General features: G+C 25.8%; 1 protein-coding gene across 1 annotated transcript in view; it reads left to right on the top strand.

Annotated features, from left to right (window-relative positions):
• The first annotated feature begins 2405 nt into the window (after window positions 1-2405).
• The window catches only part of LOC100199160 (uncharacterized), a 29309-nt gene continuing 5583 nt past the window's right edge, over window positions 2406-26131 (top strand). The window contains exons 1-10 of the mRNA XM_065810762.1: window positions 2406-3121; window positions 3315-3920; window positions 4017-4052; window positions 4182-4410; window positions 5057-5129; window positions 9196-9248; window positions 9463-9865; window positions 10101-10205; window positions 12505-12562; window positions 13418-13583. Of these exons, the coding sequence (XP_065666834.1) occupies window positions 2725-3121; window positions 3315-3920; window positions 4017-4052; window positions 4182-4410; window positions 5057-5129; window positions 9196-9248; window positions 9463-9865; window positions 10101-10205; window positions 12505-12562; window positions 13418-13583 (2126 nt within the window). The 5' untranslated portion in view covers window positions 2406-2724. The remainder of the gene's footprint in view (window positions 3122-3314; window positions 3921-4016; window positions 4053-4181; window positions 4411-5056; window positions 5130-9195; window positions 9249-9462; window positions 9866-10100; window positions 10206-12504; window positions 12563-13417; window positions 13584-26131) is intronic.

Genomic DNA, 26131 nt, shown 5'->3' on the forward strand with positions numbered 1-26131 from the left:
CAGTTAAGTCAAACTTAGGCTGATATGAGATATTAGTACGAGTTAAAGTGTTTTTTTTATTCAATGCTAAAATATATACATTAAATTTACACCATTATACTAATGTTTCAATGATGAAGTTACGGATTGTATTCACGCAGTACAGTCAAAAGGTAACAATCGAAAAATATTAGCGACACAATGACTTCCTTATTATTTGGCAATAAAATTGTGTCTAAAAGTTAGCGGTCTTGTATTTAAAAATTCATTAAACTATAAAATAATTGTTTTTTAACAGTTTTATTATGATTGACCTTTAAACAGTTTTATTATAGTATGACTTTACGTCCGAGAACGATCTTTTCTATTCAGATGTAAATACAACGAAAAAATAAAGAAATTATTAGGCCTTACCCAGCAAGCACACAACGTTGAAACAACGTTGAAATAACGTTGATCAACGTCGATCAACGTTATTTCAACGTTGTTTCAACGTTGTGTGCTTGCTGGGTAGTTATTTATATGGAATGACTTCTTTTAAAAAAAAATTAGTTATGTCATTATATTTAATTCCCATACAAAATATTCGAGTCATCCGAAGAAATTTGCTAAAAGAAGACGAAAAAATGGTTTGAATTAACGAAGTTCGAGTTATCCGAGGTTTGAATTTCTTTTTTTTTTTTCCTTTCATTTTATATCTCACCTGTAATTTTTTTTAACAGCAAAATATAAAATGAAAAAAAAAAAAGAAAAAGGAAATAGTACAAATATTGGATCGATTTATGACACAGTGCCACTAAAAGTTAAAATGGCCGGTATTGCTAAATATTTTTTTCAAGTAAGAAAAATTTAAATTTTTTTTTTATTTCAGAAAAAAATTATGCCAGGAGCTGACTAATTTTTGATAGAAATGCGTATTTATAACCAAGAAAATCATGGCATCTTTTGTGAATTTAACAGCAAACTATATTGTATTAATATTACTGGTACTCAATACAGACAGTTACAGTACAAGCTATTTAAAGTACCGAGTACCGATATTAACATTTATTATCTATATAGTTTTGACTAGAGCAGTCATGGTGCAGTGGTTAGATTTTTGGTTCACAACCATGAGGTTGTGAACCAAAACTCTAAGTTGTTTAATATCGGCCAGATAAGTGACATTGGTATAGAAGGAGATGTGAACATCCAAGTTCACACCTCCTTACCCCGACGTCCAAAAAGATAGAGCAGAATAGCAAATAATAGAAGAGAACAAAATAACTTATTTTGAGTAAGTAACTTTCAGAATAATGAAAAAATGTTAAAAAACGTTTTTTCATTTCACTACATTTTTTTTAATCTCATATTATAAACATTTTTTTATCTACTGAAGAAGTTAAAAAAAACTATTTCATAAGTAGTTCAGTATTGCTTAGTTTTAAAATGAAACAATAAAAATATTTTACAATGATAATTGAAATTAAACTTGCTTTTAGAAAGAACCAGAAATGACAAAAAATAAAGATGGAACAGTGACATTGAATAAAATATATGCTAAATTTATAAAAGCTTTCAAATAACTTTTTTTTTAATTTTTCATTAAATACGACAAAATGTATTAAACTATTTACATAACTCAACCACTTATAAGCGATTAGTAGTTACTTAACTCCATTATTTACCTAATCTATTAATTGGTACGTTATAGATGTATATATTTTCTTTACCAGCTTTATTTCATAACACTAGATTTACTATACACACTTGCTTATTTAAAAAACAACAACAACAACAACAACAACAACATTTCAACAACAACATTTCAACAACTATTAATACCCACTAAAATTAAGATAAAATTTTTAAATAGTTAATGCAGAATAACTTTGAAAAAACTTAAATTTCGGTAATAATTTGTGAATCAAATAAAACTTAAAAATAGTTCTGCGTTTTTTTTTTTCATTTAAAAAGTCAGAGGTGGAGGAGGGGTATGCCGATTGCCAACTCCTTTCTATAGTTAAAACTAATGTTATAGCAAAAATTGTTGAAATACAAAATTTCTTCTACTTAAATTTGTGCCGAACTCCTAAAAATTTATGCCGAATTCTTTAAACTTAATGCTAAAAATTTGCCGCAATAAAACATACAAAGTTTGTGTTTCAAACACTTTAAACTAATACTTTGCGCTTTAAGAAAACACCGTTGACGCCAGTTTTGCTTCCCAGACGTCTTTATGTACTATGCTGAACTCGATCGGGTCGAGAGCATTATACTCAAAATAGTTAAAATATAATCAACTTAAATTTTAAAATAGACAAATATTTCCCAATTTATATTTTAAAAAAATCATATTTAAATAAGTATCTAGCAATACAATAATAATAATAAAAAAATTGATCAAATATCATAAATAAAAGATTTAAAATCCTCCGTATTTTATCACTTAACAAATAATTTTTTTGTAGTCTATCGACGTTTTGTTAACGTCTATCGACCATTGTAAAAGTAAATGTAAAGTTTTAAGTTATAGACGTAAAAGATTTTTGATTGGTTAAAATCTTGTCAGCAACATGCGCACAAGTTCTCTGTCTGCGCAGATATCTATTTGCGGCCAAAATTTACATGGGTGTTTTGAGAGACTTCGGTGCTAAAGGATTTTAGTTTCGATGAATTGCGGCTATTCTAATTTTTAATTTAAATATGATATATTTTTATTTTTACTGTTTATAATTATTAACAATTGAAGACTATTTTAACAAAATGAGTATTGTTGTTGAACTTTTATGTTATACGACAAGTTACGGTGAGGGGGGTGAAGCTGAAAAGTTTGCTCGAAGAGCTATAGAATCTTTAATCAAAAAACTTCGAAAAAAATCAGATGAATTTGATAGCTTAATAGTGGCCATTAAATCTAAGGGAAGACAACCAACTAAATGTGTAACTATACCTAGAACATTAGATGGAAGGCTTCAAGTCTGTGAAAGAAAAGGCTTTCCTCATGTCATTTATTCTAGATTGTTTCGATGGCCTGACATCCATAAAATGGAACTTAGACACTTAGATAATTGCCAATATGCGTTTGATTTAAAATATGATGTAGTTTGTGTGAATCCATATCATTATGACCGCATATCTTCTTCTCCAATACATCAAACTAGTAAGTTATTATTTTTAAAATCCTAGATTAATATTGCTTTAAATCTACTTTGATTACTTTTTAAATTAAATAATAAATTTTCTTTTTGCTATTTTAAAAGTAAAATGTGTATATTTTAAAGAAGGGTATAGGTAATATTTATTTATTATTTTATTTTCAAGTAAAATTTATTGATAAATAGTTTTTTTAATAGTTTTAGAATCAACTAACATAAATCGCTCTCAACATCAGGTCTCCCAACCTCCACCTTTACAATCATATCTTGAAAATAAACATTCAAGAAGTACCTCAGAATCCACAAATGAATCACAAAGTAATTTAATCCCAACAAACTCAAGAGTTTCACCACCAATGCCACTTGCTCCTTCTTCATTAGTGTATCCAAATAGAACTCCTTGTGCTGCTGATCCATTTCCAATTATATGTCAGTACTTGTTGTGCCATTCTGTTACAAGTAATCATGATGAGTCTATAGCACCATCATTTACAAAACGTGCAATAGAGTCACTTGTTAAGAAACTAAAAAAGCGTTATATTGAGCTTGATTCCTTAATATCTGCCATTGTTAGTAATGGAAGGGTAGAAACAAAGTGTGCTACAGTACAAAGAACTTTAGATGGAAGACTACAAGTTGGTGAGAAAAAAGATTTTCCTCATGTTATTTACACAAGAATATGGAGGTGGCCTAACATTCATAAAATCGAGCTTCGAAGTATCAGTACTTGCTTGTATGGCTTTGATTTAAAAGAAGGAAATGTTTGCGTAAACCCTTATCACTATGAGCGAATTAAACCGCCAGGTATGGTTTGACTTGAGACTTTTCTTTTTATTTATTTTTTCATATCTTTTAACGTATTTTGAGAACTCTCATAAAAAAATTTATATTTTTTTTCAGAATGGTGTTCTTCTCATGATATATTACAAATATCAGGTTCTGAATTTTTAACTATTTTTTTATTTTATTTTTAACTTAATTCAACCTGATTTCCAATCTGTTTTATTATTGTAAAGTTTTAGATATAACAAAAAAAGTAAATTTCAAAATAATAAATTATTTTAGACGCTCATACCAATAGAGTTCCTCTTTTTCGCGATAGTTCTATTTATTTTAATCAGTTTCAAGAATCGTCTTCAAATACAACACATTTTCAAGATCGCGAAAAAACGCCTCACTCAACTCATTTTAAAATAAAATCTTATTCGCACAATCAAGACCATAGTAATTCAGACACAAATTCATCTATTGATGAAGCAATGAGTCTTGATGAGAATCACTACAGAACTGAAGGGTATGTGTGTTGTTTTTTGTTGCTTTTTTTTTTGTTGTTTTTTTTTCATATATGCCATATATGTAAGGCATCTAATTGTAAAAAATTGCTTTAAACTCTTATAATAAGAAATAAATAATATACATATAGATATGAAAATGATTTTATGAAAGGTAATCCAAATGAGGAACTGACAAAGTTAGTGGGTTAGCTTTTACTAATGTCATCAGCTATCAAAGAGCAATGGTCTAGTTACTTGCAATTTTTTAATAGATAGTATTTAATCATTAATTATTTAATAATAATAGATATAATGATATTTTATAGAACAAAAACATATTACTTTATTATTTTAGGTAAATTAAAGTTATATCAGATTATAAATATTTAATTTCAACATTACATAATATGTTCATTTATTACTGCATTTTTCAATTAACATGACAAAACTATTGTTCCAAATTGGTATTAAAAACATTTACAGGACAACCAAGTTTTAAACAGAATAACTCCAGCTTAAAGTAATAATATTTCAGCTTCAAAACATTGAGATATTTTATTTGTAAATCTTATTTAAATATGTTTAAATATAATTTAATAGTTTTTTTTAAACTTTTTTCATTTGATATTTAAAGTATTTTCATAATATTTAGGTTTTTATTCATAGGAAGCATCCTTCACTTGAAGTTGACTCTGGTTGCCAAGATGCTTGTTCTTCCAAATACACAATGGATTTGGAGGTAAAGTTATCATAAAGGCTGTTTCAATAATATTGTTATCTTAATAATGACATTATTAAACTAAGTACTAATAACTAAGTACTAGTAATTTTTAAAATATGAAATTGTATAATCATTTTAATCAAGTTTTGATTGGCTCCAAGTGAAGTGGTTCCTAGAGATTGGTGGTTAAACTTGTTACCATATAACGTCACCATTACACCATTATAAATAAAAATGATTTTTGTTTCATTGTTTTAATATCATATCTTGTTGTGTGTAAATAAAATATCTGAAGTGTAAAGCATAAACAACAGCAGCTACAAAATAAATGTTTTCTTTATAATTTCAAACTGCTTTAGCACAGATCATCATTAGACATAAAATATAATTACAAAAAAAAAACGTTTCAAGTATTAAATAAAGATGTCAAAGAAGATATTAAAATGTAGCCATGTAACAACGTAAATATAAAATTAGCATGTATCTTATCTTGTTTTTGAAATAATTTTTTAAAATTATAACTTGGTATGTTAAGGTATTTTAATTTCGAGTGATTCTCTCACTTTGCATTCTTCGTACTCTGATTTAATTGTAAGAGTTTTTGAATGTAACCAATCATATCATAGCAACACAACCATGTTCGATTGCCCCTAATGCATCTTTCCACTAATCTTTGCCCTAATGCATCTTTCATCTAAATGCACTTTTCATCTAGTTTTATTGATGCATCTCTTTTTTGTTTCTATGATGTATATACTGCCACAAAAGCATTTGAGTTTGTAAACACCATGATTATTATTGGAAATTGTCATCTTTTTTTTTTGTTTTTGTAGTTTGCATAATAATTTTTGAAATTTAGTCATAAGAGTTTGAGGTTGTAGTTGATAGTTACTGAATGTTTTAATTTAAGTTCCTTTATCAAATAGATAAATTGCTAAACCATCCGGGTTTTTTTTAATTATTTAAAGATATTCCTAGTATTTTGGGTTTTAGGTTATTAATTTTAAAGAATTTTACTCACATTTTGTTGAATATTTTCTGCATTAGATTTTTTATTAGCTTTGACCAAATGTAAACCACAGATTCAATCGATGTAAAATTGCTATATAATTTTCAAATGATGATGCAAAAGTTGGTCCAAGATTTAGGAGATCTGTTATGGGGGTGTCTAATTTGTGTTAAGTTCAAAATTCCAGATTTAACTGTTTTTATTCCATCTGTTAGTTGTATGCCTCTATTTAAAAAAATATCCAAAAAAAAGGGAAATAAAAATATATATTTAATTATTATTATATGATAGCAAATAAATATTATTAGCAAATAATATTTGCTAATTTTATAGTTAAGTTATTGTATAATTAATAATGGCTTCTTTTGATGTCTTCTTAGATGTTTTTATGTTACATTTGTAATGGTTTTTTTGTAATTATATTTTACTTTTGATATCAATCTGTGCAAAAGCAGCTCAAAATAAACAAAGTATTCAGCTGTTGTTTATGCTTTACAATGTTCTTAAATTACTTCGCGAGAGAAAGTATAAAAAAATCAAATAAATAGAGCAAAATTTAAAGTGGAATGTAAATGTACCAAAGACACAAAGAGCTATATAAAGTGCAATTTTAGTTTTATAAGATAAATTTGCTATGTTTATACAAAAGTTACACCAATATATATATATATATATATATATATATATATATATATATATATATATATATATATATATATATATATATATAATTACGTCACCAAAAAAAGTCAGTATTGTATTGACACTGACTTCATTACTTGTTTGAATTAAAAGGAGTATATTTTACAATTAGCTTGATGAATAAAAGTTTTAGCAACCTAAATGTTTTATGTTAACCTCTAAATATCAGTTTTCGTTCAACCTTTAAATATATTTTGTACTTTTATTTCAGGACACATTGATTGCAGTATTAGTGAATAGATTATGTATTCTGTTGAAATATTCAATAAATAAACTTCTTAAGTTATTTGACACTTTAATAGCGACTGTAAAAAATCAATTTCTTGTAGTTTAAATTTAATTCGATCTATCAAAACTTGTTCTGTTGAAGTTTGCCAAATCTCCCTCGTAAACCTTCTGTGCCAAATGTCCCCAAAAGTTTTCAATTGGTCATGCTTGAGGCATATTTGGGGAGTTGGATTCTTTATCAACTTAATAGGCATATTGGTCCATCCAATTAAGAGAATCTTTAAAATAATGAGAACTTGCTTAATCTGGCCAAAATAAATAGTTAAAGTCTCCATGATACTTGTGAATGAATGGAAGAAGTCGTTTTTCTAAACATTCATCAATAGAGATTGATGAATTAATTGGTACAGCTTTGTAAGCGCGAAACAATGGCTTGGACATACCACGGTCAAGTATGGCAATCCAAATTATTAATTTTTTTGAAATTTCCTTTTTTTCTATAAAATGAACACTTTCTGGGCATGTTTTTTTGTTGTTTGTAGTATCCAGAATTTTCCAAGCAAACAAAAGTATTTTTTGTCATTGATGACCAGAAACGATTTTATAATAATAGAGTTGGTTAACTAGTTTCCTGCTTCTTTTCTTTGCCTTTAATTGTTGTTTTATAGTGTATTTTGTACTTTTTTTTTAACTGACAACCAATTGTCGATTGATTTACACCAAATTTAAAACCTATTTTTTCTGACTGTCCTTTTTTCGATTGTTGACAAGTCTTGTTAATTTGGCTTTCTTTTCTCTAGTTCACGATGTTGGACGACCAGGGTGCTTTCAACTAGGAAATGATTGGACAGTTTCAAGTCTTTTTAGGTTATCATATATTGTACTTCAAGCTAATCCTTCCTTATCAAAATGATTCACGATTTCTTTTTTTTTACATTAGGTTTATTTACAATAAACATTTTAAGTCGCTTTCGAAAAGATTCTTGTGCAGCTGCATTTAACCTCATTTTAAATAATTGTGTTTCAAATAATAAAGTTTATATTTTATAGAATGTTATAGTATATTATAAATACCACAAAAACAAATTATTATGCTCAAATAATCTAATTCAGATTTGTCTGATAACTTCCGCATCACCACTTATATTTTCAACTATGTATATTTTTATAAATTGAAACAAAAATTGTTATTTTAAATTTTATTTACAGGATTTTTTTTAAAAAGGTTATAAAAAAGAAAAACATGTAAACTTCTACCAACAAGTTTTAATTATAGTTGTTAAAAACACTGCAATGTTATTTGCTGACTAAAACCTAAAACACTGCAATGTTATTTGGTAACTAAAACCTAAAACACTGCAATGTTATTCGCTAACTTAAACCTAAAACACTGCAATGTTATTCGCTAACTTAAACCTAAACACTGCAATGTTATTTGCTAAAACTTAAAACACTGCAATGTTATTTGCTAACTAAAACCTAAAACATTGCAATAATATTTGCTGACTGTTACTATTACTATATTACTGGCTATAATAATTAATTTAAATAAACATAAAACTTCATAAAAAATTTTTTTTTTTATAAAATACAAATTTTTATGTCTTATTTTTTAATGACTATTTATGATTTAATGATTAATAACAGTTGAAAAATAACAAATCAAAAGAATGAAGTAGCTATACTTGTGGCATTTGAAATTTATAACTAAGTGAGTAATGTTCCACTGTATAAATACATACACAAAAAAGTTAAAATGACAAAACAATGTCTTAAAATAAAATCTATAATAAAAGTCTTATAAAAGTCTTAGAAAAGCTCAAAAAGTTTTAGAAAAGTCTTGACGTTATCTGAAAATGAAAGTCTTAGAAAAGTCTTGTGGTTATCTGAAAAGTTATTTCAAAAAGAGCAAGAGTTTTGATTTACGATTGATTTTATAACATTTAATGGAAAGCATGAAGTTTACAAGAATAATTTAAAAAATTCTTTAATTCAAACTCAATATAAACGTGTTGAGATTTTTTTGTAACTATCAATATGTTTCATAATGTTTGTATATTAATGCTGCTATATATTATTGTTGTGAAACTTGTCTCTCAGGTAAATTTTTTTAGACAATATTAATAATTTATTTTAATTTTCTAGACAAATGAAGCTGTTTGTAAAACAACATCTTCGGTGTCAAATTATAGTATGAGGTAGTTAAATACTCTTTCTAATGTAGAAAGCTTTTTTTAAAGATAAATGTTTTAAGTTGTTTTTAAGATGTATTTTTATTTAAGATAAATGTTTTAAGTTCTTGTTAAGATGTATTTTTATTATAAATAATAAAAATACATCTTAAAAATTTCAAATCTTAAAACATTTATGATAAATGTTTTAAGATTTGAAATTTTTTTTTGTATTTTGTAGTTCAAGAGAAGAGCTTTATAAATCTTCATTTTCATCTCGATGTTTAAAAGTATGCGCATTTTGTGCATGCGATGAAAAAAATGTATGGTTTCATGATAAAATACTTCGTTTTGGACCAATCTCGAAACTAGGGAAAAATTTAGCTTCATCAAGAGGTATTTTTCGTCCATATCTTGTTAATGATGGTGATTCTTGCAGTCGCACTCCTTCTCCCATGGAAAGAGAAGTTTCAGTTGAACAAATTAATTTTCTGCCAATACATATTGGATACTTTTTTCGTTCAAGTATCAATAGTGTCCTTGATGTGGATGATTATATTTGGGCACATAAAAAGTGTTGGGAGTGGAGCCAATCTTCCAAATTTAGAAGTACAGTTACATTGCTTGAGTCAGCTTTGAATAAGGTATTTTTTTAAAAGTTTTTCCAAGCTATATTAAAAAAAGCCACATTCAAGTTTTTCCAAGCCATAGTAAAATTTTTTTTTTTTTAAATGACTTATTTGTTAGTTTGTTTTTTTAGATTTATTTTCAAAAAATTATGAATTTGTTAGTATTCTAAAATGGTTTTATTGTTTTGCTGTTTAAAAAATTAGTTTATTATTGGAATATTTTATTTTTTTATTAAACATTTGATATTAGGTTTGCAGTTTTTGTGGCAATTATGGCGCAAGCATAAATTGCTGTGTTGATGAATGTAATAATGCGTATCACTTACCATGTTCAATTGCATCAAATACCTTTCAGGTTGTTTTTTATATCCAGAACAACTAAATAATTGAAAATTTTTTAAATTTTTAAACATTTATTAGTATGTATGTATGTATGAATGTATGAATGTATGTATGTATGTATGTATGTATATCTTATACTGCTGAATTCGGTGAGCAGTCTGATGTCATACTGCTGCCGAGGGCTACAGTACATCCACTGACAAATAGAGTGACTCACAGTGGAGTGCTGCTACATTAACTGTGGGTTTGGCAATCTTTTCATTCATTATTCTTTGTTTTTTTCTTCTTTTTCTAGTGAGCAAATGCTTATATAAATATGCTATAGTAGATATAAATTCAGATAGTTTATTAAGAAGTTCATCAGGTTTCGAATAAGAAAGTTGCAAGTTTTTCATTTAAGCAGAGATGACACTTTTTTAAAATGTTTGAATTAGGGGGAAGGAATTTTTAAATTGAACAGACAAAAGTGGATATTACAACCACAAGTCTTCCTTCAAGAACAAAATATGTCAAAGGCAACGGCCCTATCTTGCTATGTTTGGGACTTAAAAAGCAAGTTTAACAAAACCGCCACTTATGTCTGGTCTATTTTAAAATGCGTCCTCCTTTATTCAAACATTTCAAAAAAGTGTCACGTTTGTGACAAATCATGAAAACAAATATTTACTAAAAAAATACATAGCTTGCTACAAACCTAACTAATAACATTCACTAATAGTTTTTTTATTTTTTTATATTTTTTCTTAAAAATCTAAAATTATTTATAATTATGCATTTAAATATAATTATGCAATTAAAATTATGCATATAATATGCATATAATAAAATTATGCATTCAACATAAATTATTTTACCTCATTTTAAATTTTAAATATGTATATACCAATTATTATTTTAAAAGTCTAATTAAAGTTAAATAACCTAAATTATAAATTTTTATCAGTTTTATAAACTAGTTACTAATAAATAATCTACGCCCACTGACTAATTATTTAATGACTAACAACTTCCGCCTTTACAGTGAGAAGGCGTTTTTTATTTAATAATTGTAAACAAGTTAATTAAAATTAAAACTAGAAAATTAAAAGTTTCGTTAACTTAAAGTTATTGTTTACATTTAAATGTGGTAAATGTTCAGACAACCGAATTCAATAATTTTAAAGCAAAGCAAGAAAAAATAACCTTTGCATTAAGCAAGTCGATTAAAGAGCTTAAGATTAATTAAAGTTGTTAGAAAAAATTAAAATTTTAGAAAATGTTGAATCTACTAGTAAATCAACCTCAATATCTTGGACAAGCGTTGTTAATGGAAATGCATCAGTAAAAAAGTCAGAGGAGCAACTACATATTATGAATGGTGTTGCTGCCGAAACAAAAAGAAAGAACGAAACGAGAAAATAATGTTATAATTTTTGGAATTAATGCATCAAAAGATTTAGACACAGCATATGCTTAAGAGGAAGATATATTGTTGATATATTTAAATCAATAAACGCAACGAGTAAACCTAAACAAGTTATAAAGCTCAAAACGAAAACTGATAAAGAACTGCCATTTGTTGTTATCCTTAATAATAAAAACGAACAGATCTCTATTTTAAAAGCTACAAAAAACTTAAAAAATTTAAGTAAGTTTATCGATGTTTTTATCAACCCTGATTTAACCAAGGCTGAAAGATGCAATGCTAAATTATTAAGAGATCAGTGCAAAAAACAAAATTTATAATTATATATAATTTTATACATTTATAAATAACTGGAAATCAAAACTAATTAATTGTGAGTCATTACCAGTGATTTTAACTATAACACAATTAATTGGTTCAAAATTAGTTTTCCATTCTCTCATACTGAGAGTGATTCTCGAGCTAACAAATTTATAGAGTGTCTACAAAGTTGCTTCTTTTATCAATGCGTTAGTAATCCAATTTACCAAAAAGCAAACTTTGAATCAAAAAAGTATTTTGGATTTTCTAATTACTAATGTTTATATATATGTATATATATATAGAGAGAGAGGGCTATTCTACATTGTTTTCAACAGCGCTGAGCGTATTTGGGCGCCGCCCAAATTAGTTTCCTAGAATATATATATATATATATATATATATATATATATATATATATATATATATATATATATATATATATATATATATATATATATATATATATATATATATATAAAGAGATAGAGAGAGAGAGTAATTAACCAGTAAGTTTTATAGAACAAGTAAAGTTGACACAGGCTAAGTTTACATATTTTTTACATTGACACAGGCTAAGTTTACAATTCAAATTTTTTTTATTTAGAACTTCAAATCTATTCTCTTGTTCTGTACTGCTCATTTGCACGAAGCTAAAGATCAAGGTAATATATTACTCTCATGATTGGTTTATTTTTTACACTACAAATATTTTTTTTGCTAATAATTACATAAACTTAAGTTTGCATTTGTTATGATAAATAATAAAATTAATAACAAAAAAAAATGATAAAATTTTATCGAGTCTTGAAAATTCCAACACTTTGAGTTTTTACATTTTGGTCAAGTAATAATAAATTTTCTTAGTGACTATTGCTTGACTATGAAATCTTTGTCTTGCTCTGCTTTAAGCTAGAACAATACTTTGAAGGCTGCAATGTTTTGCAAGTCCAAATTGCAATTATATTTGAATTATTTAAAGATTAATAAATTTCAACCAAAGATGTTGAGTTGCAAGGTGTCGCATGGATAATCAACTATATTTTTTATTAATTATTAGTTAATTCAAATTTTTAGTTTAAATCAAGTAAAAAGCAGATTGATACTTACCTTATTCAACATACACATAGTTGTTTACAAAGTATTTTACTTAAGTCAACACTTTTTTGTATTAAAACTAAAATGTTAATTAGCATATATATAATATATTAAAAAATTTTAATGTCTTCCTTTCCCATGTATTCCCATACACACACACACACACACACACACACACACACACACACACACACACACACACACACACACACACACACACACACACACACACATATATATATATATATATATGTATATATGTATATATGTATATATGTATATATGTATGTATGTATGTATATATATATATATATATATATATATATATATATATATATATATATATATATATATATATATATATATAACAAGTATATATTGTTAAATAGAACTTGTATATATGATACTTGTTACTGGTTTAGCTATATGCTTCAAATGTGGTTCTAATGAGAATATGGAAAACCTTGTTTCGTGTAACATTTGTCATCAAAACTTTCATGCAAATTGTTTGAAACCAAACAGCAATCTTGGTATTAAGCAAAAGTTAACCTATCATTGTGACACTTGTCGACAGTGTTTTGTCTGCAGGTATTGATGTTATAAGAATTATATGTTATTTGTTTATATTTCAACTAGTATGTGCTTTTAATTTTTCATAATAATAATAATAAGTGTAAAAATTGATTTTTATTTAATGTCTGTATTTATAAATATTTTAAAAGTTGACATTATTTTACAACATTAAAGACTTTATAACTTCTGTTATGATGGTGCTTTTTAAAATTTGGTTTATATTAAAAAAATAACTGAAAAAGGAATAGAAAAATGTTAAAAAATATGTTAATGTATTTTTTAACAAAAAAAAAAAAATAAACATATTTCAGTTTTTGTTAAACAATGCATGTAACATTTTTTGTTAAACATTTCAACCTGCTTTTTAATAATTTATTGCGATCCAACAGCTCAAAGTAAAATTGATTAATACAACAAAGTTACATTAGAAACTTTATAAAAAGTAATTATCATTTTAAATATAACTAAGTGGAAATAAGAAACATAAAAAAAAAAAAAGATTTTAAAAGTTTATTATCAAAAAATAATTATAATTGTGTAGTAATAATCATCAAGTTGTAATTAGTGATATTTTATTGTCGTTTGCGTTTTAAAATGCTGTTTGTTTGAAAGCTTTATGTAAAAAATGCATGGGTTAGCATTTATACTGAATTCAGTATTTATGATTAAGATCTCTGTGTAAATAATATCTGTAGTTTAATTCAACTTAGTAATAATATGTCATTATTTTAATAATATTAATATGTCATTATTATTATTGTTTGTCATCATAGCCTTATTAACATATTTCATTTCAAAATTAAATTATATTATTAGTATTTTTATGCTGTTATAAATTTATGTATGCATATGTGATATTTTTTTAAATTAAATATACTTAATAAAATTTTTTTTTTGTGATCTAAGTTCCTTATAGGACATATCTATATTTACTTTTGAAAAAAGAACCTTCAAAGAAGTAAATGTGTTTGTTTGTTTGAATTTCTCTTTTTTTAATAAAAATGCAATATAAATTAATAATATAATAAATAGTCTAATCTGAATAAAATAATAATAACAACAGCGCTGGTAATAATTATTTCAAGGTTACAACACTGATCAGCTTAAATAAAATAATGAAAAGTAGAAAGTCAAATTTTTTTTTAAATAACCAAATTTAATTTTTGTAATTCATATTTTGTAATTGTAACACTTTATACACTTTTTGACACAATTTGCACAGTTTACACAATTTGACAGTTTGCACAATTCCATGTCAACCTGGCCATGTAACCATACATACTGATTTTATAAGTTGAGAGTATTTAGTAAAGTAAGAATTCCTTGAAAATTTTACCCAGCTCTAAGAAGATCCTGAAATATGACTATTTTACTTTTAGCAGATTAGACCTCTCTTGTCTCCTTAGAATTGCAAGGTTTATTAAGAGATTTCAAATCACATAACTTTAAAAATATTTGTTTGGTTTACTTAAAAATTAGTGGCTGGCTGTTTTCAGGTGTAACGAGTCCAATAAAATGATCAGAAATTTTAAAAATTATTATTAAGTACCCGTAAATATAAATTTAGGCAATTTTTTATGTACCTGTTTTTAATGCTCAAGAACCAATGTTATCAAAAAAAAAAAATTGTAACCCATCATTCTATACTAATTGATCTTTCGAAAAATATTAGGTTTTTGATCTGCTAGTATATGGATTTCCGTATATGGATAACAGAGCATATTTCCCAATTTTTTATAGTGGAATATTGAGATTGATTAATCACTAACTTCCAGAAAAACTGATGCTCTGAAACTTTCAGCATTTGAGTAGTCCTAATGAACACGTGTTAAAATTGTTTCCAGGGGGTGGGGCACTGGGGGATATGCCTTACTTATTTTCTCATAAAAATTTTTATTTATTTTCAACATATTTTTAAAGTTAATATATCATTTTTAATGTAATTTTAAAGTTCTGTTAAAATTTTAGATGGATGACTAATAATAATCCATGTACTTGCAAATCAAAATTCTTATAAACACATGAACTTTCTTAAGACATTTTTAGAAGCATCATTGAATATAGAAGGAAAAATGTATAAACTAAAAAATATTTTGAAGATAATATATTCAAAATAATCTAAAAAATTCAAAAAATGAAAAAAATTTCTTGAGAAAATAAGTTGGACATGGCCCCCGGTGCCCCAGTCCCATGGACCCTCTGGTCTTCTGCCCTGAAAACAGTTTTAACATATGTTCATTAGGACTACACAAATGCTGAAAGTTTCAGGGCTCCAGTTTGTCTGAAAGATAGTGAAAAATCAATTGCAAGATTCTGCCACAAGTAAGTAGGGCATATGCCTCAGCCCCCTCTGCTACAAAAAATGGGAACCATGCCCTATAATTCATATATGGAAATCCAAATACTTGCAGATCAAAATCCTTATATTTTCTGAAAGATCTGTATATAGAATAATGTGTAATATATATTTTTTTGATATCATCAAGGTCACATGGGTTTCTTGAGCATTAAAAACAGGTATATAGAAGTTGCCTAAAATAATTTAAATTAGTAATTACAGATAATTAATAATATTTTTTTACATATCTGATTATTTCATTGAAATCTTTATTCCTTAAAATAAAATTCAAATTTTTAGGTAAACAGATTAAAACTTTGTAAAGTTATGTGATTTGAAACCTCTAAATAAACATTGCAATTATGTGATTTGAAACCTCTAAATAAACATTGGGCAAAGAAGGGCACAAAAAGAGCCTGGCCAATATCTGCTAAAATTTAAATGGTTGTATTTCAGGATCTTCTTGGAGCTAGAGGCTCCAAGAAGATCCTGAAATATTTTAAGAATTCTTTTTTTTTTAAGTACTCTTAACTGTATGAAAATCAGAAAAAATCTGAGATGAATGGTAACAATTTTAAAATTTTCATGGTTAATTGACATGGAATTTTCATGGTTAATTGACATGGAATTTTCATGGTTAATTGACATGGAATTTTCATGGTTAATTGACATGGAATTTTCATGGCTAACTGACATGGAATTTTCATGGCTAACTGACATGGAATTTTCATGGTTAACTGACATGGAATTTTCATGGTCAATTGACATGGAATTTTCATGGTTAATTTCCAAATATTTAATATGGTCCTATTGTTTTAAACCCTAATAATTTACAAAAAAAAAATGCTGATTTAAAAAAAATTAATATTTAAGAATATTCTTTTAATAAAATATAATTTTTTTGATTTTGCTTTTACCTCTTAATAAATCTTTTTATTAAGAGGTAAAAGGTACTACGGTACAACGGTTTCAACATATATTTTGAATTACCAAAACAAATATTTTTTAACTAACTGCCTAGAAAAAAATAAAATTTTTTTTTCTTAGCTGGTGATTTAGATACTGATAATTTTTTTTATGAAAGAAAATTACTTTTTTTTTTATGAAAGAAAATTGCAATTAAAAAAAGCTTACCAAAAACAAAAGATAAAAATCTTTTGTTTTTGGTAATTCAAAATATAAAAAGATAATTTACTTTCTTAGAAAAAAGGAATAAAAATTATTTTTCTTTATGGGTAATTTAGATTATTTTCTTATTATATGAAATAATTGTCTGTTGTATTTTGTTTGCCTCTATTTTATGATTATAATTTGTTTTATACTTTTTATTTAATCACTTTTAACACTTAAAACAAAAATAATTTCATCGTTTTGATGTTTAATGATCTCAAACTTTCGAGATTAAAAACATTTTCAGCAAAAGTAAATATTTTTCTAAAATTCTTATGATCACTAAATTTATTTTTTGAACTCAAACTATCTTTATTCCATGAATCAAAAAAATTTATTATTTTTTATCTTTTATATTTACTTATTCAATAATATTTTTTATCACTTTATTTTTGCTTATTTAATAATATTTTTGTTCTGTAAACTTCTTTTACCACTCTTTTACTTTTTTACTTTTAATATTTATTTAACTAATTTAATTACTTATTTAACTAATTTTACTCCAATAATCAAAAACATTTAGTTGCTAACTTAATAATTTTAAGTTTCTGTTTTTTAAGGTATTAATATTTTTCATTATTAAGTTTGCCTTGCAATTGTTGCTGATCAAATTTGATTGGCCAGTATTGATATCAAGAGATTAAAACATATTTTTTTTAAAAAATTACAATGCATTACAATACATTACAATAATTACAATCATTGATCGTTGATTGGCTAATATTTACAGCGCTGCAATAATAAGCCTTTTCCTTTTCTTTTTTTTTTTGTCACTTAATTTATACAATTAGAAAAAAAATATTAATTAATTATTTTAAAATATATAGGGGAAATTTGTGGCCTAGGGCCTCCTTGTACCATGGGTTGCCCCACATTAGAAAACTATTAAGTTCTAAGTTATGCTTCTCAGTGATTAATCATAAAATTTCAGGGTTTCTTAATAGATAAAATATTTAGTTTGGTTGTACCTAGGGCCATATAAGTGTTTTTCTGACAAAGACTTTGTTTGATCGCAAAATAGATTGTTGATTTTTGGTTGGTACAGAGCTTTTTTTTGTTTGTTTTTGCGCTTGTTTTGAGATCATTTTATGCATAGATTTATTCCTCAATTTTACTTTGAACTATTAGTCAATTTTGTTATTTATATAAGTGTTACAAACAAATGGTGTTACTTAATGTTCAGAATTGTTTGTATAATTATCTGATATGGATTAGTAAGTTTTACAGTGATGTATAGCTAGGATTGCCAGATGCACGGTCACCTAAAGGAGGACATAAAAAAGCCAAAAGAAGGACAAAGGAGGACATACTTAATTTCAGTAATACCTTATAATGAAAGGTTTTTTAGATTTTGGTGCGCTAATGACTTTTTAATGGTGGGAGGGGCGAGACTGCAATGCTCTGGCTACGGTACTGACACTGGATGAGAATAAACAACAAAGTATAATATCCGTTAATGTTATATAAGAAAATGTTATATGCAATGCCAAAATTGCTTCAGCTGTGTGGGTTTTCTGCAATATCTTTGAGTTTTAGGTTGAAAAAAAAAGTCAATTTATTTGATGAGGCTGACACTTTGATTAGGTTTTTATGACTTTTAACATGGCGCTCTTAGTCAGTAGCTCATATAATATATAGCATATATAATAAATAAATATCACAAATCATACTCATTTTTGCTGCGCCACATAAGCATGAACACACCCTGCAAAGCATGAATACTTATTTTTTATAGTGCTTGAGAATTTGCATTTTCTCTTTGTAAAAATTTAAGTCATTTTTATAATGAAGTAGCAATTCAATTTAAGTGCTGTTGTTGCTAAAAGAGCATTAGCAAAAACTGACAAAAGCAAAATCTGCATGAGTTAGAAATGTTTTAATTAAAAAAGAATAGATCTGTATTTTTTTAAGTTTTTTAATTCTTTTGCCTTTCTATCGAACAACAAAAGTATTCAAAAAATTATACAGTTTTGAGAACAGTTTTGAGTACAGTTTTGAATGAAATTATGCTCTAACTTTTATTGATTCAATTTTTGTCAAACTGTTAGACAATTAAATGACAATTAAATGAATTATTTTAAAATAAACATTAAAATGCAATAGGATAAGTGAAATGTGCAGAGTCATAAGTAGAACTTGATAATTTAATTAAAGAATAGAATGTCAAAAAAATGTCAAAAAAACTTTAAAAATTATACAGTTTTAAAAATAGTTAAGCTTAAATATGGAAATATATGTAAAAAAAACAAATTAAAAAATTAAAAACCTATAATATTAAAAAAGTGGGACATTTTAAATGTTTTCAGCTTTGCCTGCTGGATAGAGGACAAAGGATAAAAAAGGAGGGCATGTTCTCCTTTTGCCGGACATCTGGCAACCCTATGTATAGTTATGTGATATTTATATACCTTTTGTTAACATCTTAAAAAGTTTTTGCTTTTAATATATTTATATAACAAATTTGTTAAAAACATTTTAAGACAAATTTTAATAAAAATTATGTTTCTATTTTTTTTGTAAATTTATTATGGACTTGAACCTAATTTTTAGAGAGAAACCAATACAATAACTGGTGACTCTAGGTACTGTTTAAAAAAGCTTATTGTATCTAGGGTCACTAATTTTTAAACCCTTCTATATGACCGATTTTTATACTAAATACTTCTTTTTAAATCATCATTTAAAAAAGAAGTAATACACTTCTTTTTTAAATGATGATTAAAAAAAAAGTGTATCATGCTAAATTCTAAAACTTAAATTTATACCAAAATTTAAATTACAGGAAGTCATAAATGTCTTAACTACTGCAATATTTCAAATATTTGTGAAATATGTTGACACTATTATAAAAAGAATACTTTAGAGTTTTTTACTTTTGCTTTTTTTGGGAATATAAATAATTTTTATAAATAGTTCTAATTTTTTTGAATAAAATTTTAAAGGGGGATTTGTTATTTTTGTTTTTATAGATTTTTAAGATAAACTTCTTATGTCAACATTTAGAAGTCAATTCGGATTTTTTATTTGATAAAAATTGTTGGTTTGCATGTGCAACTATTTCAAATTTTTCTTGTAGACATAATATGCATTTTTTGGAAATACTATTATATGCAGGTGCTGTTTTAACGATATATCAATTCAATACAAAATCATATTTTGACAGTATTGTGTCTTTTGAAACTTATTAATTTTAAAGAATTCCTTATAATTAGCGAAATATTTTTTCATTTATCTAACTTCATAATTATGATCAGGGAGCGCACTCCACTGTAACTTTATATTTTAACGGTTTTTATGTTTCTTGATTTGTATTACATGGCTAATGATTGTCTTTAGGCATGAAACTATTAGTACCATAAAAAGTTGTATTTTCTTTTTTGTTTATATATATATATATATATATATATATATATATATATATATATATATATATATATATATATATATATATATATATATATATATATATATATATGTATATAAATATATATGTATATACATATATATTTATTGATAAATGTTGTATACTGCTGGAAATGCTCGTCTGTTTAAGAGTGATCAATATCTTTTTGAAAAAAATAGATCAAATAATTTTAAAATATTTTAAATGAAAAAATACAACTTTATAATGGAACTTGAAGTTTCATGGCATTCGGCAATTATCAGCCATATTATTCAAATATAAAATAAAAACTGTTATTAAAAATACAAATTTAACACTGCATTTTACTCAAATTTTTAAACAATACAACCTCTGTATTTCCATTCAATCTAATATGAAAGTTGTTAACTACCTTGATGTTACATTTGATCTCAATAACTGCACTTTTCAACCTTACCATATACCTGATAGTACGCTAAATTATATCCATGCTAGTTCCAATCATCGATCAAGCATTTTAAAACAATTACCAACCTCAATTGAACATAGATTATCTTCCAATTCTTCAACCAAAAAAATTTTCCAAAAGTCTGCTCCTATTTATAAAGACACATTAGAAAAGTCTGGATTTCACACCAATCTGCAATATCATTCAAATCTAAATCCTTCTAATACTAATAAACGAAAAAGAAATATAATATGGTTTAATCCTCCTTTCAGTAAAAATGTGGTAACAAAAATTGGACACCTTTTCTTAAACTTAATTGACTTGCATTTTCCATTACATCATAAGCTCCACAAAATTTTCAACAGAAACACAATAAAAGTTAGCTACAGCTGCATACCAAATATTCGATCTATTATTAATTCACACAACCAACAAATTTTGCGTAATAAACTCACCGCTAATGATATAAATTGCAACTGCATCACCTAATCCCAGTCTTATGGAAAAATCTTACATTGGTATCAGTGAAAACGCATTCAAGCTCAGATTTGCAAACCACCTTAAATCATTTAATGCAACCAGGTATAGAAATGATACAGAACTTTCCAAGGAAATCTGGAAACACAAAGGCGCAGGTAACATGCCTATAATTAAGTGGAACATAATTAAAAGATGCCAATCTTGTAATCCATCTACAAAAAAGTGTAACCTTTGCATCAGTGAAAAATATTTTATTATGAATTTTGATAAAATTATTTATCAAAATTCATAATAAAATTTTTTTTTTTTTTTTTTTTATTATGATATTTTAATAAAAAAAGTGAATTAGTTTCTGCTTGTAGGCATAAGAAAAAATTTTCACTTTCTAACTTTAATTCTGGCGATTAGCAAATATCGGATCATTTATACTTGACGTCAGATGTCGTTGCAACGCTAAATTAGTATTTTTTATAACGGTTTTTTATTTTATATTTAAATAATATGGCTGATGATTGCCGAATGACATGAAACTTCAAGTTCCATTATAAAGTTGTATTTTTTTATTTATAATATTTATATATATATATATATATATATATATATATATATATATATATATATATATATATATATATACACATATATATATATATATATATATATATATATATATATATATATATATATATACATATATATATATATATATAAAACAAAAAAGGAAATACAACTTTTTATAGTACTAATAGTTTCATGCCTTAAGACAATCATCAGCCATGTAATACAAATCAAGAAACATAAAAACCGTTAAAATATAAAGTAAAGTAAAGGCGTTAATTTACTTGGTAAAAAAGTGGTAAAAAACAGCTAGTAGCTTGTCTATGGTTTTTAAACTGAGAAAATTAAGGTTCAATTATAACAAAACGCATTAATTTAACTTCGAAAACTAATTAAATTTAATGATTTTTTAAAAAACCACACAAACGCAAATTAAAAGGCTAAAATATTTTTAAAATCATTCTGAACATTTTTAATTTATTTAAAATGTGTATTTATAAAAAGTTCCTGCCCACTTACCTCCATTGCAGATAGTTTGATAGTGTTGCACAGATTATATTATTCCTGCCAAATTACCTCCATTACAGATGGGTGTAATAAATTGGTTCTGCAGTATTAAAGACAAACACAGCTATTCTTTCGACCAGTTTGATATCGAAGAGTTGTATCCTTCTATCTCTAAAAAATTATTTAAATTTCACTTATTCACGCCAATAAATTTACAGAAATTTCAGAAAATACATTAAATATTATTAATTACTCAAGAAAATCATTACTGTTCACTGAACACGATAGTATCTGGGTCTAAAAACTTGGTGATCCTAATTTTGATGTCACTATGGGAAGTTTCTACGGGGCTGAAGTATGTGAGTTAGTTGGCCTCTTTATTTTATATACTTCAAGTCAAGACTATGGGTTGCAAACTGTTGGATGATGGATGATGATGGCTTTTGCTATTTTCATGGAATTAATGGACCACAATACAAGAGAATTAAGAAAAACATTGTTCATCTTTTTAAGGAGAAATTTAATCTAAAACTTACCATAAAAACCAACTTAAAAATTGTAAACTTTCTCAATGTTACCTTCAACCTGTTAGAAAATACTTTCAAGTCATACAGAAAAACAGGCAACCACCCATTATACATCACCGTAAATTCTAACCACCCCCTTGTTTTATTAAATCCACACCAACTATGATATCTAACCCCATTAAGCAGTATTTCATCTAGCAAGGAAGTTTTCAATAGAGCAACATCGTTTTATAACAATATGTTAGCAGCAAGTGGGTATAATGTAAAGATTACTTTCCAAAAAAATCTTGTCTCTTCAAAACCAAAATCAAGATCACAAAACATTATTTGGTGTAATCCTCCATCTTTGCAAAATGTAAAAACCAACGCTGCAAAAAAATTTTCTAAATCTAATTGAAAAGCATTTTCCAAAAACACATATGTTTTGCAAAATTTTAGATAGGAGTAATTTAAAAGTCAGTTATAGCTGTCTTCCAAACATCACCAATATTATTAATTCACACAATAAAAAAGTATTATCTCATGTTTCCAACACAGTTGTTCCATGGTGTAACTGCCAGCAACCTTCACAATGTCCTTTGGAAGGTATGTGTCTTTGTAAAAATATAATTTACATCAAATGTAAAAACATCACCGCTGGATAGTGGTTTAAATTATATTAGTTTAACAGAGTACACCTTTAAAGATCGCTGGTACAAACATAAAAACTCCTTTCAATACGAAAGTAAAGCTAATGCCATAGAACTTTCTAAATATATCTGGGAAATGAAAGAAAAGGGATTTTCAAATTCTATTCTTACCTGGAAGATTCTTGATAGGGCAGAACCTTTTAAACCTGGAAAAAAGTCATGTAACCTTTATTTAAGGGAAAAATATCATATCATTACCTTATCTTTGAAACTATTGAATAAACGAAATGAATTAATATTGAAATGTCGCCACAAAAACAAATTTGTTATCTGTAACTTTAGCATCATCTAAGCTAACACTGTATCGCATTTTTGTATACAATTTTTATTGTTGTTATTGTTGTTTGTATTATCTGATGATTGCATTAAGCGTGATACTCCGAGTAATGTTACAAATTTAATTGTACTTTATTATTATTCTAATATAGTGTGTGTGTATATATATATATATATATATATATATATATATATATATATATATATATATATATATATATATATGTATATATATATCAACTTGTTTCTCCACGAAGCAGTCTTGTTCGTTAAGAGAGTTAAGAGGGTTATAACTACAAGTAGCCTCCTCATCTGTAGTGGCCTTCTTGTCCTTGGGGAGTGGTGAATTACAAATAAATATATATATATATATATATATATATATATATATATGTATATACTGTATTAGAATAATAATAAAGTACAATTAAGTTTGTAACATTACACGGAGTTTCACGCTTTATGTGATCATCAGTCATTACAATCATAACATATATAACTACAACAGGCGTTACAGCCATAACAACAACAAAAATTATATACAAAAATGCAATACAGTGTTAGCTTAGATGACGCTAAAGTTGCAGATAACAAATTTGTTTTTCATTCAATATATATATATGGGCTATTCCATTTTTAACTTACGTTACACGCACAACAAATTAATCAAATATTTGCCTATTTAAACTGTAAATTAAACTTTTAACTATTTTGTATAAAAGCTGTTCATCTAAAGAATAAAATAAGGTAAAAAGTTTTGAGTCTGGCCAAAAGAGGGTGAACTTATTACTGAAAATGCCACTTAACTTACATTACACGAAAACAATTGCTTTTTTTATAATACTTATATAATTGCTTTATTAATACCCTGAAATCAACTTTTAGGTCAGATTTTAGCGTATTAATAAAGCGGTTTGTATTTAAAACTTTCACAAGATGTTGAGAGTTCTAAGGCAATTTAAAAAATATATTAAAATTTATCATAGGTGACCGGCTACGGAGAATAAACTGGTTTTTTGGATACTATATATTTAACTTATGTTACATCACTTACGTTACAGAGTGAATATTATTGTGGATTTTTTATATCTATTATTAAGAGTTAGAATTACGTAACAAAAGAATTGCAAAAGTACAAACTCATTAAAAATAATTAAGAAAGGAAATTTTAAAAAACTGGTAGTACTCTTCCTGAGTGATTTTTTATAGCATTTATGAAAGTTATCAAATCAAAAATACTTTTTTTGCAAGACCAAGAGCAACTTTAAAAAATTATTTTAGTATTACGCCTTTATTAATACTTATTTAAGTAATTTAAATAAGAAAATCATTGGTTTGTCAATGTTTTTGCTCACACTTCTTATTCGTATTGCCTTACTTTCATTAGGTTGAATTTATAAAATGCTGCAAAGTATTAACATTTAAATCTTTTAAAAATACTTTTGACGTAAAAACTGCTATCACAGTTTAGGAGGGAGAGGGGTTCAGGTATATGCAATTGTTTGTGACAGGAGGGAAGGGGTTTAGAATTGGCAAAATTTGGGTGATGTGCTTTATGTATGACCCCACCAAATTGCATTTACAAACAATTTGTTATAATAAAACAAAAATAAAAAAAGTTCAAACGGATTTTTTTTTATATTAGGAGAATAGGAAATGAATCTTTTTTTTTTTTTAAATGTCTAAATAAAAATAGTTATAATTTTTATTTTTATTTATGTATATTTATATGTCAACCAAAATAAGAATACATTTAAAAAATAATAATATAAATAGTTTTAATTTGTATTTTAAAAAATTCTCCTAATATAAAAAGTTTTAGTTATAACCTTTGTTGACGAAATAAGAATTACTTAATGACGTAATTCATTTTTATAAAAGAAAAAGCGCCAGAACTTTAGTAAATGCATGTAGTTTTAACTTACGTTACACAAATTTTATCATCGATAACATCGTTATTCGAAACTTTAAATGTAAAAGCGTAACATTTAATATTCTTTCGCATATATTATTAAAAAACTTAAGTTTTTAAACAAAATTTTGGAAAAAACAAAACTTTATGTTTTTGTTAACTTACATTACGAGAAAATTGCAAACGTTCTTTCATTATTTTCTTGAAATATATATATATATATTTTCTAAAGTATAAAATCTGACCAACAACAATTTAAACATGTTAGCTCCACTC

This window comes from Hydra vulgaris, chromosome 11 (genome assembly GCF_038396675.1).
Source record: "Hydra vulgaris chromosome 11, alternate assembly HydraT2T_AEP".
NCBI classification, from domain to species: Eukaryota; Metazoa; Cnidaria; class Hydrozoa; order Anthoathecata; family Hydridae; genus Hydra; species Hydra vulgaris.